The 18,076-nt window shown below is 48.1% G+C and overlaps 1 protein-coding gene across 1 annotated transcript; it reads right to left on the bottom strand.

The window, feature by feature from the left end:
* Positions 1 to 12,856: 12,856 nt before the first annotated feature.
* Positions 12,857 to 17,088, bottom strand: LOC144769192 (uncharacterized). The gene is made up of 2 exons (XM_078653213.1): positions 15,855 to 17,088; positions 12,857 to 12,888 (listed from the first exon to the last, which is right to left on the bottom strand). Exons 1-2 carry the CDS (start codon positions 17,071 to 17,073, stop codon positions 12,857 to 12,859), a joined length of 1,251 nt encoding a protein of 416 aa, XP_078509339.1. The 5' UTR covers positions 17,074 to 17,088.
* Between the last annotated feature and the right edge of the window lie 988 nt (positions 17,089 to 18,076).

The raw sequence follows: 18,076 nt of genomic DNA, 5'->3' as shown, positions 1-18,076 counted from the left end.
AGCATCGCCACAGGGGGTATGCGCAAAATGGGAATAATCCTCCTCATCACACCCATCATCACCTTAAACAGAAGATCTAGAAATGGGGCAAAGCCTACAATTAAAGTCTCCAACCCAGATAATCGCAGAGTCCCCTTTTAGAGTATTAAAAACCTTAGAAAGAGCTTGGACCAATGAAACTATTATTTCTGAATTAGATGGGATAAAAATGTGATGGTAAAAGTTAATCATAATAAGCATTTCCATAGACTCTAATGCCAAGCATATGCGCTTGAAGTATGGCGAGTCAAGGCTCGTTTTAAAAATCCTGGCGTCTAGTGAGGTCGAGATAAGAGTTAATAAACCTCCGCTATGGTGGCCCATTCTAGAGTTGAGAGCCGGAGTAAAAACATTTACAAACCCATCAACAAAAGATGAATTGCATGCCCAGGTCTCATGCAGACAAATGATATAATGGTTTCTAATGAGAACAGAACGAACTAGTGAGTTCAATTTAATTAATAATCCAGCTACATTCCAAAATAAACAGTCCAGGGAAGACATAGAAGCATTTACTGGGGAGCTGGAAGGAACCTTGGTGATAGCAGGTGAGTCAACAGGCATTAACAAAAAAGTCAAATTTAACCCGGTTCAATCCTTCAAGTCTGGAAAAGAGACCTGAAAAAACTCAACCCGAGCTCTTTGCCTCCTAACAGCTGCAATCTCCTACTTCCACCTACCGGAGCTACAGACGTTCAATCCCTGACTGACCACTATCTCAACGCTATGACCTCAATAATTAACGAGGCTGCACCAATGAAGCTAAAAAGAGCTCCCACTAAATCCTCCAATCCTTGGTACGAAGGGAGTCTCAATGAGGACAGACGAGACATGCGAATGGCAGAGCGCATCTGGAGATCAGCTCCCTCTGCACTACACCTAAAAACTCTGAAGAAAAAGAGAAACGCCTACTTCAGGAAAATAAAACGCTCAAAATCAGATTTTTTCAGCCTCCAGCTCGACCAAGCAAAAAACCGCCCAAGAAAACTGTTTGAGCTTATCAGAGCACAATCCAAGGAACAACCCCAACCACTCAGCACAGTGCGCGAAGCACCTTCCTGTGAAGACTTCTCCGCATTCTTTATCCAAAAAACTGACAACATAAAGAGTGATCTCCTCATTGACGCAAGCCTCTACTCCAAGCCCCATTGCATAGCACCCATTGAACAAAAAAACAATGCAACATGGTCATCCTTTAGAACCTACTCTGAAGAAGAAATTGGCAAACTGCTCAGCACCTTGAAACCATCCAATCACCTCACGGACCCCCTTCCTGCTAACACTGTAAAAGACTTTACCCCTCTGCTTCTCCCACTCTGGACTAAAATTATCAACAGCTCACTTCAACAAGGAACCATACTTGACTCCCTCAAAATTGGACAGGTCACACCTATACTAAAGAAACCTACAGCCGACCCCTCTGATCTGAACAATTACCGTCCCATTACCAATATTCCCACTCTAGCCAAACTACTGGAAAAATGTGCACAAATGCAATTGACTAAACACATTGATCAGTTTGATCTCCTTAACCCTCATCAATCAGGCTTCCGAGCAGGGCACAGTACTGAATCTGCTATGACTCACATAATTGACGATGCACTTCAAATCCTAGATCAAAACGACACCTGCTTCCTCATCCTTCTGGATCTCTCTTCAGCATTCGACACCGTGAAACATGAGAACTTACTCGAACTATTAAACACAAGAATGGGTATATCTGGAACTGTTCTCAAATGGTTCACTTCCTTTCTACACAACAGGTCGCAGAAATTCAAGAGCAACAACCTGTTGTCCTCGCCAATACCTGTATTGCTAGGCGTCCCCCAAGGTTCCTCACTATCCCCAACTCTGTTCAACCTAGTCATGGAACCTCTCACAACCTTGCTACAAGCATCTAATGTTCACTTCCACATGTACGCCGATGACACCCAACTTTATCTCAAATTACAATCCCCCAAAGACATTTTGCTCCTGAACTCAACGATTAGAAGCACCCAATCCTGGCTTGCTGATAATCATCTCAAACTCAATGCTCTGAAAACAGAGTTCCTTCTGATCTCACCTCTAGCGAAGACCTCTACCTCGCAAACTTGGCTTAAACACCTAACCGCACTCAATGTCCAACCCACTATCGTGGACTCAGCAAAATCTTTAGGCATAACACTTGACACCAATCTCAACATGCAGCAACATATCAGCAAGGCAACTAAGGGAGCGAACTTCCAAATCAATACCTTGAGGAAACTTAAACCCTTCCTCCCAGCCAAAGACTTCCGAACTGCAGTACAATCACTAGTCATCCCGCGAATAGAATATGGTAGCATCGCCCTCTGCGGACTCCCCCTAACTACTACCGCACCTCTAAGAGCTTCTCTAAACGCTGCGGCTAGACTCATCACTGGGTCAAAAAAGAACTCACACATTACCCCTGACTTGAAATCCCTGAACTGGCTACCTCTTGAAGCCAGAATACATCTGAAAATCGCTTGCATGACACACAGAGCGGTACACCTGAGCTCACCCGGTTACCTAACTCAGAAATTGACAATCTCTGGCGGCACCAGAAACACTAGAAGCGCAAATAATCTTCTGCTGAAGCCTCGAAGATTCCGGAAGGAAAAAACCTATAAACGCTCCTTTTCAGGAATGGCACCCAGGATCTGGAACTCACTCCCCCCGAAATCAGGACCATCTCCTCCACCAGACTTTTTAAGAAAGAAGTAAAAGCTATCCTCATGGCTAAATACACTTGAACTATTATTACTGACTCTTTAAGACTATGCAATGAACTGTACTACTTCTTTCGATCCCTTTGCTATCTTTATCACCTGTATTATCGATTTACATGACTGTCTTTGCCTCCACCTATTAGTACTGTTAGCCTTATTGACTTACCTGTATGACTATGCTAACTCATGTACCTACCCCACCTGTTACCTCAATTGCGCTAAGCCTAATTGGCCTTTTACTCACTCTCATGTTCGCACCCCTTCTTTGTAAAGCGCTCTGATATCTGCAAAGATCTTGTTCGCGCTATATAAAACTTTCAAATAAATAAATAAATCACCCTTATACAAGGGCTGAACACAATATTGTCTGAATCTTGGGCCGATAAAAAGACTTTCTTGGACACCCAAGGTTTTCTTCAGCATTTTTGATCTCTGTGTAAGGACACCCATAAAATTAGTGAGGAAACTAGTTATATAGGTGGTTTTAGATCTGTCCCTCAAAGGGGGCAAGTCAGCAACTGATTTCCTTTTACCCATAGTAGAGGGGTTCGCCCAAAACACTTCTAGATCACACAACCAGTAGGACAAGATAGAGTCAAATATAGTCAAATAAACAGAGCCAAGTGGGGTAGCCCAGTCTTGATCAACCGCGGACGGGCGCAGACATGCCCACTCTTGGCCCGAGCTTTGGCCCGGCGCGGCCTTCATCGCTGCAGTTCATTGGCGCATCAATAACGCTGTCTGGAGTGGCGTGCTGTCGACCCCTCCTCTGGGCGAGCAAAGTAAGGTGCAGGTCGAAATGGGTGCTGAGGGATGAAATCCCACCCCAGCACAAACCCCGAGCACCTGTTCAAGCATCCAGGAGTGTAGTCCTTAATGAGGTTTTTCGATTTGCAATTTATGCTTGGCATAGAGATCTAGCAAGACATCATGAAATTCAAACATGCAGTGGCAAAGCAAGGGTGTAATGTGTATAAATAATTCCCAATTACTCAAGATTCAAAACGGAGTTTAAATGCACACGAAATGTTAGGATAGGCTGTTAAAGAGGTACTGTATTTCTCCATCGATCTGATTATGTTATTGCCAGTCGTGTCAATCCAACTCGTCAACTTTGACAGGTGCTGTCTTTGCTTTGTTTTTTATCACAGGAATGAATAATGCGATTCATTGTAGTCTCTTCCATCGCTGGGACGGCAATGTTCCCTGCAGGGTAAGCTGCCACGTACCTCTGCCCCGGGTGTCTCACTGCATGTGAAATTGGTATCTTGTTTTTTTTATCTTCTCACTGGCATTGTGCTAGATTCACCAGTCCGTGAGGATGAGCAATCTAGAACTAAGCCTGGGCGGTGAACTCCGCTCCGCTTGCGGAGTTTGCGGAGTTTCCCGCACTCCACATTAAGCAGAGCTCACAGAGTTCTGAAAAACTCCGCTTCGCACAGTGGAGCAGAGTTTTTTTCCTCGCTCGCGTTCACCAACGTCAAGTTGGCGGGCGCAAGCGAGGAAAATCAACCTCCTGGCGAGATTTTTCCTCGTTTGTGATCATCAACATCATGTTGATGAGTGCAAGCATGGAAAATAAACCTCCCAGCGAAATTTCTCAACGCGGGCGGTCAGGTTCCTCATTGCGAGTGGTCACGTGTGCTCGCGACCGCTCGCAATGAGAAACTGCTTGTTCGTGTTGAGAAAGCTGCCGCTCGGTAAAAATCTACTCGAGCGGCAGAAAAGAGAAAGAGAGGACCGCTTGCACTGTGCAAGGTGCCGTTCACAATGATTGCACAGTGCTGACAAGCATCTGCACTGTGCAATCACCACGAACGGCATTTTTCTATGGAACTCCGCCACTTGCGGAGCTCCGCGTAGTGCGACTGAGTTTTTTTTGCACTTCGCTTAGCTTCGAGTAGTGCAACTCCGCGAACTACACCCAGGGTTATCGAGAACATATTTTGTGACCTGGTGGGGGCACACCAAGTGTGCCCTAAAGTCAGACAATAGACTATTGTCCTTGCCCTGGGTACATTCCATGAAGCGGTGGTGGCAGCATACAGTGTTTTGTGAATTTATAGCTTGATCCAACCTTTTTCTCTGCATCAGTGATAGCGTAGTGTACTGAGCACTGTTTTATAAATTTACACTGCTATGTGAAACCCAGAACCTTGCACGGACACTGTGTGTGTGTTTCAAGTGTGTGTGTGATTAAATGTAGTGCATTTATAGCACACATACAGTAATATGAGATTGTGAGCCTAATTACAGGTTGCATGGTACTCGTGGTGTGCAAACTCTCCATGTGGAAAGTATGTTACTATGCACTAACACTGCACAACTAGTGCACAGTTAAATTCCAGATAATGGGGAATAACAACATGGGATTGGATTCACTAGTCATACAACCACACAAAAGTCCCAGTTCCAGGGGGTTTAAGATATACATTTGTCACCTGCTCTGAGCAGGTGGCAAATGTGTGCTGTAGCCTCTGTGTAGAGTGGGGTAGAGAGAACAGTGTTTTGGGGAGGAGAGGAGGGAAGGGGAAGCTAAGTTGCTCTGGTGGGGGAAGCACTGTAGGCGTGTCTGCCAGAAATTTTGAAAAAGAGGCTTGGTTGCTGCTGCAGGCAAAGCCTCATGCGGTTTTTCATGTCAAAATTACCGAATGGTAAAATTTAGTTACGTGTTCTAACACTCGGGAAACAGTGTGTGGGAACACCAGCCCACTGAGAATCAGATAGAGCGGATTTCCATGCCGCAATTCCGCTGTACATACCTCATAATCAGGCCCTCTGTGTTGTATGAGTCTCAGTAGTGGGGCTAGTGGAATCCATTTTGGTTGCCACAGGTTTAGCATGGAACAAGATCGAGGGTGACAATAGCTTCCTCAGACATGGGATGTGTATTGCCTGAATTCCTGTGGCTGAGGGTGGAAACCCAAATAAAGAAGGGAGCCTGATGGGCACAGGGCTACCTTTATAAATTCCATTTGATTCTTGTTAGCAAAGGCTGCTGATTAGTTCTTCTTGAGCACTACCATTTAGTAGATGCTAGGGGTGAGGAAGTATCTAGGCTGGGGCCTGCTGTTTGGTCTTCTCTGGCTCCTGCTTCTGAAAGGTTAAGACAGCTAGGGGCAGAGAACTTACACTCATTATGTCCTTGTTTTGGATAATTCTGCTTGGTGCCAGCCCCATTGTTACCTTCTGTCTGAACGATCACTTTGTACAAAGGCTCTGCCTGGAGAGAAGCCTGGAAATGGCATCTGAAGGGGAACCAACTCAAACTTGTTCTAAAACTTAAGACAATGGATCCACATTCACTGACCGAAAAATGTGTACAAAAGTGGGATCCAAACCACCTTACCCTGTCCCAGTTCCAAGTCCTTCATGACCAAGGAAGTGAGTGCTCTCCAGAATAATCAGAGAATTGCTGTGTGACCAACGTATGACAGCTAGTCTTGAAGAGGTGAGGGGACATCACCAGAAGTCTGTATTTTGCTGGAAAAGCTGAATGTGTACTGGTCCAGAATGTGGGGTTCTTTTTTGACAGTGACTTATCCTTAACCTCTCATGTGAACAGATTGGCTTCCACCTGTCTTTCACTACTTACAGTTATTCTGAAGTTGTTACCACTCATTCCTTCCGAACATAGAGCAATGATTGTCCAAGCCATCATCCTTAGACAGTTAGACTATGGGAACTGTTTGTTCCTTGGTTCTCCAGACTATTGATCCAATCGCCTCTCTCCTATACAAAATGCTGCCGCATGCCTGGTCCTCTCACTTCCTCGAGCGTCTTCGGTCATCAATGCTATAATAGAAGTGTATTGCTTACTGGTGTCTAAAAAGGTTCTCTTTAAATCTCTCTGTATTGTTCATAGAGCCTTCTATAAGGTTTGTCCCGTGTACCCGCAGAACAAGTTTATAAGGTATTGCTACGGCCAGTATCTGTCTTCTGCCAAGATGAGTCTGTAAATACAGCCTAAAGCCAGACTCTATTAGGTGGAGGGGTATAGCATTCTCAGCATAGGCCTTTCGTCTATGGAATAGTCTGCCTATTGATCTCAGGAGGACTGTGGACCTCAGCAAGCTGCTCAAAACCAGTTTTTTTACTTTGCAATCTGGTGTCTAGATGGGAAATTCAGGACAGCTAATATCAATGCCAAGGAGCACTTTAGGCAATCGCGCGCTTTGGAAAAGATTTTGATTTGAAGTAGTGGCACTGTACTTCCACAGCGCAGGCAGTATACATTCCACCCACTAGCAGTGCACATTCCAACCACTGGTAGTGAATATTTCCAGTAGTGGTTGTGTTCTTCAACAGCACTGACAGTGTCCATCCCCACTAGGCACTGTGCACATTACCACCAGGTGGTGTACTTCTGTAGCACTCGCAGCGTACATTCCCTTACATGCGGTGTCCATTCCTACCACAGGCCGTGTACAACCACATTCATACCAGGGTTTATACATCCCACCACTGGCAGTACAGAATCCTCTCATTGGAAATGTACATTTAAACCATTGCCGATGGGCATCAATACCATGTACCTTCCCTCTATCAGCTTGTGTAGTCGGTAGGAGCATTTGGCGACCATGTGCCCCTAGAGCCTAGAGCAGCGCATGCGCTCGACTTTTAGTAAAGGGTAAAAAACAAGTGCTACCTACCAGAGGCTTTTGCTGGCCTGAAGCTTGCGTGCACGTGCGCGTGCACACGCGCAGCCGCCCTCTGTCTCCTCCGTTACAGGTCATTAACTTGCTTTCCCCTCTGCCTCCATCCGATAACTTTAACTTTCACTTTCGTGGCTTAGCTTGTTTTTTTTTCTTTTGCTTTCAGCATTCAGCCTTCAGCTTCATTTGTGTCTTCTATCTGTGAATCATGCTCCTCTGCTCCACTCCCCCTCCCTTCTCCCCTCCTCCCCCTCCTCTTCGTCAGTTTCATTTGTGTCTTCTGTCACTGTGAATACTTCTGCTTCCACCAGGTACACACACCATCAGTCACCAGTACACGCTTTCACCAGGCACACACACCACCAGCCGTCAGTGCACACTTTCACCAGGCACACACACTACCAGCCGTCACACACGACCAGCTGTCGGTGCACGTTTCCACCTGGCACACACCACCAGCCATCAGTGCACGCTTTCACCAGGAACACACACACCACCAGCCGTCGGTGCATGCGTTCACTGGGCATACGCACCACCAGCCATCAGTGCACACTTTCACCAGGCACACACACCACCAGCCGCCAGTGCACGCTTCAACCGAGCACACACACCAACAGCCGTCAGTGCACGCTTCCACCTAGCACACACACCACTAGCCATCAATGCACGCTTCCACAAGGCACACACACCACCAGCTGTCAGTGCACGCTTCCACCAGGCACACAGCACCAGCTGTCAGTGCACGCTTCCACTGGGCACACACACCACCAGCCATCAGTGCACGCTTCCAACAGGCACACACAGCACCAGCCGTCAGTGCACACTTCCACCAGGCACACACTCCACCAGAGGTCAGTCCATGCTTTCACCGGCCACACACACCACCAGCCACCAGTGCACGCTTTCACCGGGCACACACACCACCAGACGTCAGTGCACGCTTTCACCGGGCACACACACCACCAGCTGTCAGTGCACGCTTCCACCAGGCACACACACCACCAGCCGCCAGTGCACGCTTCCACCAGGCACACACACCACCAGTCATCAGTGCACGCTTCCACCGGGCACACACACCACCAGCCATCAGTGCACGCTTCCACCAGGCACACACACCACCAGCTGTCAGTACACACTTCCACCAGGCACACACACCAACAGATGTCAGTGCACGCTTTCACCAGACACACACATCACCAGCCATCAGTGCACGCTTCCACCAGGCACACACCACCAGCCGTCAGTGCACGCTTTCACCAGGCACACACACACACCACCAGCCGTCGGTGCACGTTTTCACCGGGCACATGCACCACCAGCCGTCAGTGCACGCTTCCACCAGGCACACGCACCACCAGCCACCAGTGCACGCGTCCACCAGTCACACATACCACCAGCCGTCAGTGCACGCTTCCACCAGGCACACAGACCACCAGCCATCAGTGCCTGCTTTCAGCGGGCACACACACCACCAGCCATCAGTGAACGCTTCCACTAGGCACACACACCACCAGCCGTCAGTGCACGCCTCGACCAGGCACACACCACCAGCCGTCAGTGCACGCTTCCACCAGGCACACACACCAACAGCCGTCAGTGCACGCTTCCACCGGGCACACACACCACCAGCCATCAGTGCACGCTTTCACCGGGCACACACACCACCAGCCGTCAGTGCACGCTTTCACCGGGCACACACACCACCAGCCGTCAGTGCACACTTCCACCAGGCACACACACCACCAGCCATCAGTGCACACTTTCATCAGGCACACACACTACCAGCTGTCCCACACTACCAGCCGTCAGTGCATGCTTCCACCAGGCACACAACACCAGCCGTCAGTGCACGGTTTCAAAAGGCACACACACAGCACCAGCCATCAGTGCATGCTTTCACCGGGCACACACACCACCAGCCGTCAGTGCACGCTTCCACCAGGCACACACACCACCAGCCATCAGTGCACGCTTCCACCAGGCACACACACCACCAGCCGTCAGTGCATGTTTCCATCAGGCACACATACCACCAGCCATCAGTGCACGCTTCCACCAGGCACACACACCACCAGCCGTCAGTGCACACTTTCACCAGGCACTCACACAACCAGCCGTCAGTGCATGCTTTCACCAGGCACACACACCACCAGCCATCAGAGCAGCAGGCAGGCTCTTCTCAGAGTTTCTTGGTAAATATGTGTTCGATGCCTGGGAGGGAGTGGTTTGAGTTTCCTTAAACCATGCCGAGTATGCAGGTTCTGTGCATGAACTTCTGTGTGAGTGAGTCATGCTGCCTGGGGCTCACTCACTCCACATTTGTTAATTGTGCCTGCACCAGGCTTTTTCTCATTTGAAAAGTTTGGCGCATGCGCACAGCTAGGCAGCCCCCACACCCCGGGAATGACTGCTTCCTACAACCAGAATGGAAACAACATTCAGAGCAATCAAAACAAGTTCATTTGATGCAAAGAACTGTTAAAAAAACATGTCCAGCTATTGTAGATCTGGCAACTTAAACAAAACAGACACAAAAAACAAACAAGCATTGGCATAGCCAATAGGTCTTGCTTTTTGGACCCTATAAGTATTTAGTTATGCATCAGAATATCCTTGGTGCAACAACATCAACTGTTGCATGGCTAAACACTTATAAGTGTGTAAGCACTAGACACAGAGAAGAAATCTCCCTGAAGAAGTCACAGTGGAAATCAGCGGGTTTTTTTTTAGGAAGCCCTCACTCACCACCCTGGGTGGTGACATGCTTCATCATCGGGCCCACCAGGAGAAGCCGAATGCCTCCCTGGTGTGCTACAACGCCAGATTACTGCGGAGCAGGTTCTTTGTGGCAAAAGTGTCAAAAAGAAATGTGAATTAAAAATGTGAGAAACTGTACCATACGGAATTTTTTTAATTCAATGGTCAGTTTGACATAAGTAAAATATGTGTGGGAAACTTACAAGATTTAACAGGGGGACCAAGAGTGTCCTTTTCCCTCTCTCTCAATTTGTTATTACTAAACACTTATAAGGTCCCAAATGCGAGACCTATTGGCTATGCCAATGCCTGTTGGCACAGATATCAATGTAACCTCTAACAAAATGAGCCAAAATTCAATTACATTCTACGTAATTAATGCAAAGCTCCTAAAATGTATTTTCCTTCACTTCACCTTTTCATTAATTTTAATGTTATTTGTCCTTTCAAGTCCCTCGTCTCTTTCTTTAAATTTCCATCGTATTTTCTTTGAATATACCTCTTCTCTCAGTTTACCATAGTCTTATTCCTCCCATTTAACATTACTTTTACATCTAAACTGTTACTCGAGCCGCAACTTTGATTTTACCCACTCTTCTTCTTTCACCCTAACTCACCATTTCTTTCAGTCTTTCTAGCTTTTTTATCCTATCTCTTTTTCTGTTACTTTGCCCAGTTTTTTCTACACCCCAATTTTTCTTTCAACCTTCCTCGCATTTTTTTAAGTTACTCCATTTCCCTAATTCTAATGTAGCATATCCTACACTCTTTGCAAATCTTGTTTCTAGCATGGGAGTTTCCTCCCACATTATCAGTGCATCTCACCCACTTCTTGCCCTCTGGAAGCCCAGGGGGACGTGGAGGAGGAGAGATGACAGGTGAGGTCAGGTGGAGGAAGGAAGACAAGACAGGAAACACTTTCCCATGTGTAAATAGAAAAGGTCAAGGGGTCGGCGCCTTAGGCTATCCCAAACGGATAGAAAAGTGAGAGCAGGAAGTGAACTTGACCCTTAGGGTGAAAGGTCAGTGCTGGGAAGTTCAGCGGGTCTTAGGTTTGGTGGTCCTGGAGCGCCGGCATTCCGGTGTCCATCCCTCACGAGCAGTGCGTCATGCATGCTGACTGGGCCCCTTAGGGCGAAAGAGCGCCTCGGTGCCGCGGGGGTGCCCAGGAAAGCCTAGTTTGAGCCTCTGTAGGGTTTAGATCCCAGAAGGAAGCCCCGAGCGCGCCTCTGGCTAAAGCTGAGGTCTCGTGTTTTTTTCTTTCTTTGCTTGTGGCAGGGCACACAGGCAACAGGTGCTCGGAGCCGCCTGAGCCCAACAGCTGCACAAACAAACTGCTGCAGGATGTTTGGGGTGCTTGTGATTCTTGCTCCCAGCCAGCTCGGAGGGTTCATTGAAACCCCTATGGAGATGGATTTATTCAAGTAATCTGGCGCAGTCACTGCGCTGCATATGAAGGGGCGCTAGGGCTGTTCAGTCAGTGACGTCAGATTAGGATTGGGAAGGACCATGGAGCCAGTCACATGTCAGGCTGGAGCTTTGAAAGACCGGGAATATTTGACGTTAGTTATATGTCGGATTGACGTCTTGTGCTTGACCAGCTGCAGTGGCGTAACGAAACGTGAGGGCACCCCCTGCAAAGGGCATGGAAGGCCCGGCCCCCCTTCCGGACTGAACTCCGGAGCTCCCAGGCTATGGTACTGTGCTGAAGGGCCCCCCTGGACCTCAGGCCCACCTCCCCCGTACTGCGGTGGCTGCGGGGGCTTTTGTTACGCCCCTGACCAGCTGGTAGTGCTGGGGAGAGTCAGCACCAGGGTGGATGTATCACCACAGGCAGGGCTGTCCAAGCGCACGCGGATGTTGTGCTGGAAGTCATATAGGTTCAAAAAGGAAGTGAATAATGTAGATTTTCCTAGTATTTATGACGGAAAGTCTTAATTTTATTAAAGACACGGAGGCGAGTATTATGCCTTCTTTTCTTGCTTTATTTTAAATAGCAGCAAGATAAGCAAAGAACTACGAATACCCAGAAGGCCCAGCAGAAAACTACTGGCCAATGGGGTTAGAATAAACAAACAATGGTCCAATCACAACCAGGATAGTATATATGGCCATCTCTGACCACACGAAGTCCTCTTTTATTATTATTATTATTATTATTATTATGCGTTCTTATATAGCGCTCGATTACCCGTAGGCATCTCGGCACTTGCCTTGGGAACCCGTCCTGGCTTCTTCCCTGTGAGATACCCATACTGGGCATCCCCAAGGTGAAAGCCAGGCATCCCGCCGCGGGGGGGCCGTAGTGGAGATTAAGCAGGCTAATGCCCAGAGCTGCAGAGTGTGAACCCATGATTTGAGTAGGCACCGAAACGAGAATTATCAAGTCCATGGATAATTGGGCTCAAGACCCTGCCGCGTCGGGAATTGAACCCTGGTCCCGGGTCTGACCTCTGCTTCAGGGTCTGCCTCCTCTAACCAGTGAGCCACACTTCTCCACTATTTTCTTGTGCGAGAAGTCAAAGAGAATGCATAAACAATAGAAATATAGAAACTAAAATGCACACAGTCATAATCCAAGCCAAAATATCCTGTAGGAAACCCAGGACTGCAGGAAAGCGCTGGAGGAGATTCCCCGATGAAGAAAGAACATCCACTGGAGCAGATGCAGGTTCAGTTGGAGGTCGGTGGTAAAGCCGGAGTTCCTAAGGGTGGGAAAAACAGACAAAATTAGTAGAATAGAGGTGGGATAATACTCGCCTCCGTGTCTTTAATAAAATTAAGACTTTCCGTCATATATACTAGGAAAATCTACATTTTATGTCAAGAACGGAGGCTCCTATTATGCTTGTTCAAAGCATATCAACAACTACAGAAGAAGCAGAAACAACAGGTTTACAATAAAACGTTTTGAAAATAGCATCATTAGACCAATCTGCTGATTTCAGGATATCCTCCAAACGAGAGCCTGCCCAAAAGGCTTTAGAGGCCATGGCACCCCTGGCCGAGTGAGCACCAAAAGCAGTAACATCAATGCCCGCAAGGGACATGATCCACCTCACCCAACGGGCTAAAGTGGCAGAGGACACAGGGAGATGGGGTTTGCGAAAAGAAATGAGCAATTGCGAATGAGAGGAAGACCTGAGACCAGCAGTTTTTTGTTCGTAACTCTTTAAACATTGTCCAACACAAAGTTGGGGCTGTGAAGGAAAATAAGGATAAAACACAGATTGTATATTGGTTTTGGTACGCCTGTGAACCTGAAACAAAACACCAGAAGGTGAAAACTGTCTGGAAGACAAATCCAAAGCTCTGACATCAGAGACACGTTTGATTGAAATTAAACATAACAACATGGTAAGTTTGGCTGACAACATTTTGAGAGAAAGAGCATCATTTGCAGGCCATGAAATAAACAATTTGAACACCAAATTAACATCCCACAAAAAGGAATACTTAGCCAACGGAGGTTTTGAAAATCGAACTCCACGAAGCAGGCGACACACCAAAGGGTGGGAACCCACAGGTTTATTGTCAATAGGACAATGATTCAAAGAGATAGCAGATCTGTACAGATTAACCGTGCGATAGGACTTACCCGCACTGGCTACGGAAGCCAAAAAATTAACCACGAGGCTTAAAGGAGCTGAAAAGGGATCGACAGACCGTTCCATACACCAGCTTGCCCATAAAGACCAAGCGGACTTGTAGGCTCTGGAGGTGCCAGGGGCCCAAGCTCTGCTGATAAAGATTGAAGCCTCCTGTGAAATGAAGACGTCAGACGCGGAAGACCGGAGATCCTCCAAGCGGACAGAACTAGAGATCTGTCCAGAACCAAGGCGTGGGGAAGTCCCTGAGGATCTAGCAGGAGATCTTCGCTGAAGGGAAGCAGCACCGGAAAGTACACCGCGAGCTCCAAGAGAGAGGGGAACCAGATTTGGGCTTGCCAGAAAGGAGCCAGGAGAACCAAGGATGTCGACTGACGACGAACTTGGGCCAGAACCCTGTTGATCATTATGAACGGAGGAAACGCATAATTGAGATTCAGAGACCAATCCTGCAGGAATGCATCTGTCGCGAGAGCAAGAGGGTCCGGTCTCCAGCTGAAGAAAGCGGGAAGTTGGGAATTGAGCCGGGAAGCGAAGAGATCGATAGAAAAGGGACCCCATTTCTGGGAGAGAGAAAGAAAGACGGAGGGAAGCAGCTTCCAATCGCTTGAATCTCGAAGGTATCGAGAGTGCCAATCTGCGATGGCATTGAGACTGCCCAGGAGATATTCCGCTCGGAGAGATAGCTTGTGTTGAAGACAGAAGTGCCAAAGGCTCTTTGCAAGTTCCGCCAGCGGTTTTGACTTTGTGCCACCTAGATGGTTTATGTAGCGAACCGCAGAAACATTGTCCATCCGAAGGAGAATGGAACAACTTGCTTTGTTTTTTGCCAGACTGCGGATTGCAAAGGAGCCTGCCAGCATCTCTAAACAGTTTATGTGCAATGACGACTCCTCTGGAGACCATGTACCTCCAGTCGAGATTGAACCACATCGGGCGCCCCAACCCGACAGGCTGGCATCTGATTCTAATACAAGATCGGGGGCCGTTGCAAAAATCGTCCTCCCGTTCCACGCATCTAAATGGTCTATCCACCATTGTAACTCGAGACGGGATTCTTGGTCCAGCTGGATAAGATCCGAGTACGCCAAGCCCTGGCGAAGATGACGAATCTTCAAGCGCTGCAGAGCACGATAGTGCAGAGGCCCTGGAAAGATCGCTTGAATGGAGGCTGACAGAAGGCCTACGACCCTTGCTAGCGAACGAAGAGACACCTCGGAAAGGCGAAGAATTTGACATAATTCTGACCGAATGGCTGAAACTTTGGATTTCGGGAGATAAAGAGATGCGGTGGAAGAGTCCACTCGGAAGCCTAGAAATTCCACACTCTGAGAAGGGACTAACATAGATTTCTCGGAATTGATGAGGAAACCCAGATCCAGAAGGAGAGACTGAGCAATCTCGAGGTGAGAAAGAAGAGTCTGCATGTCCGAGTGCATGATCAAGATATCGTCTAGATAAATGATGAGACGAATACCGAGGGAGCGCAGATGGGACACCACTGGCTTCATCACTTTGGTGAAGCACCAAGGAGCGGAAGAAAGTCCGAAAGGAAGAGAACAAAATCGGTAAGTGACACCGGACCACTGAAATTGTAGAAATTTGGTGTGGGCCTCGTGTATAGGAATGGAAAGATATGCGTCCTGTAGATCGAGTCTGACCATCCAATCGGATTGGCGTAACGTATCCCTGAGATGGAGAATGGTCTCCATCTTGAAGTGGCGATAAACCACGAACTGGTTGAACCACTTGAGATTGATGACTGGACGAACTTTTTTGTTCTTTTTTCGAACCAAAAAGAGGGAGCTTAGAAAACCTGAGGGATCGAAGGGAGCGACAAGAATGGCTTGTTTGAGAAGAAGACTTCGGATCTCCTGTGAGACGAGCAGAGCTACGTCTGCGGAAAAAACCAACGGAGGAGGAAAAATAGACTGGAAAGGCTGAGCGTAAAACTCGATGAGATAGCCTTGAACGGTATTGAGGACCCAGGGATCCGCCGTGAGCTCGCGCCACCTGTGACGAAAAAGAGCAAGACGTCCTCCGATAGGAGGGGGAGGGCTCACCTTGGTTGTTGACGTTGTTGTTGTGGGCGCGGAAACCTTTCTGTCCTCGACCCCTGAAGCCACGACCTCTTTGGGGATAGAACTGTGGCTTGAATTCTTGATAGCCGGAGTTGGCTGCGCCTCTGGAACCTTGGTGCGGGTAACCGCGGCCGGAAGAGCGGTTCCTGCCTCTGCCGGCCCTGCCAAAAACCCGAGGGGCAAACACTTTTTTGATGGAAAATTGCGCTTTGTCTAAAGAAGCAAATGTGGACACGTAACGGCTGAGATCCTTGACAAGGGAATCGCCAAACAAAAGGCCGTCAGCCTTGACACCCGGGTCCTGGGTAGCTAGGTTGGCCAACTTCGGATCCAATTTGATCAACAGTCCTTTACGGCGCTCATGAGTGATCGCTGCGTTGGCATTACCTAACAGGCAAAAGGAGCGTTGAAGCCACAAAGAGATTTCTTCCGGATCAAGGTCCGAACCTTCCAATCGGGCCGTCTCCGCCATATCCAAAACCCGGGCCAAAGGGCCCACAACATCCAAAAGCTTGTCCTGGCAAGTGGACCAGGCCTTATCCACACCCCTGCGGGGATCCTTGCCAAACTTCGAGAAGAAAGTAAGAAGGGGCTGATCAATTGAAGGGGTAACGGTGACATGACAAGGAAGGGAAGGTTTTGGACACTCAGACTTAAGCTTAGCACGAACAGACTTGTCCAAGGGCAGACGGAGCTTGGAGGAGATGTATTCACCCACATGAGGAGTGGGGAACCACTCAGTAGAATTGGGATGTCTGATAGAAGAGGGGTCAAACATAGGCTGGCCCTCCGAATCCAAAACAGGTTCAGACGCAAAAGCATCCAATCTCGCTTTCTTGGGGGAAGGAGAATCAAGCAAATGAAGTAACCCAGTCGAATCATCTGTGTCACCCATATCATCATCATCATCATCCGTGTCAGGAATTGCATCAATGACCAGCTTCTTAGGAACCTCCACATTTTTTGTCTTAGTTTTACTCTTAGACATAGCAACCTTTAACCCCTCCTTGCTAGGAGGCCTGGGAGGAACCACGTCCTCAACCAAATGCGAGGAGGCCTCGCGACCCAACAGTGACACTTTTTTAGGCAGAGAAGTGGAAGGAACCAGTTTACGCTTTCTGCTATCCCCCGCAGAATGGGCCAAAGCTTTGGTCATGAGGCTTAAAAGGGAATTTTCCATGTGTCTGGACACACGAGTCATAGAAGCCTCGACAGCAGTCTCCACTGAAGTATTAATAAAGTGACTGAGGTCTGACTTGAAAGCTTCGCTTTCCTCATTATCCAGCGCTGGAGAGCTTGTATTTTCCATGACAGCAAAAACGGAAGGTAAAGGGTTAATGCAGAGAGGAAAGTAAAGGGGGCGGAAACGGGCCGGAATGGCAGGGAGACACTCCCCTGGGGGCGGACACTGCGTTGAGCAAACTGCGGTAAAGAAATGAGCAGCAGGGAGCCACGGAGCACTGTGAGGGAACAGCCGGTAAGGCGGGAAGCGTGCGCAGCGGGAGAAACCAAACGCTGACACACGCGAGGGGGGGGGGGCCGAAACGGGGCAGAAGCAACTCGGAACAAAGGCCAACCAGCAAAAGGAGCGCGAACGCTCGTAAAGCACAACAGTAACTGCGGCTGCAAACGGAGCATAAATACAACACAGCAATGCAAGAAACGCGCACAAAACATTAAAATATGAAGGAGAAAAGGAAAATGCGACTTATCTTTCTGCGTAGCAGCAAGAAAAGAGGACTTCGTGTGGTCAGAGATGGCCATATATACTCTCCTGGTTGTGATTGGACCATTGTTTGTTTATTCTAACCCCATTGGCCAGTAGTTTTCTGCTGGGCCTTCTGGGTATTCGTAGTTCTTTGCTTATCTTGCTGCTATTTAAAATAAAGCAAGAAAAGAAGGCATAATAGGAGCCTCCGTTCTTGACATAAAATTGCATTTCATATACCAAGGTGGTGGGAGACGCTGATGTCTTCAGGGTATAAAGGGAGGTGGTTGCGCACTGTGGCTAACGGAATTGAGAACACACTGGATTTGGGGTGATCAGGTGTTGTTTGGAAGTCCCATTTTACCTGAAAATAAAATTGGCAGAAAGCACACTTTATTCGAGGTATTCTTGTCACACAGCTTGGCTATGTTGGGCTCTGGACTGGATCACGGCTATTCAAGAAACCAGCTGGTTATATAGCTTGGTGGGTTGACGT

This window comes from Lissotriton helveticus, chromosome 7 (assembly GCF_964261635.1).
Source record: "Lissotriton helveticus chromosome 7, aLisHel1.1, whole genome shotgun sequence".
NCBI classification, from domain to species: Eukaryota; Metazoa; Chordata; class Amphibia; order Caudata; family Salamandridae; genus Lissotriton; species Lissotriton helveticus.
Note: the sequence above shows the minus strand (reverse complement) of the source record. Positions and strands in the feature narration are given on the sequence as shown.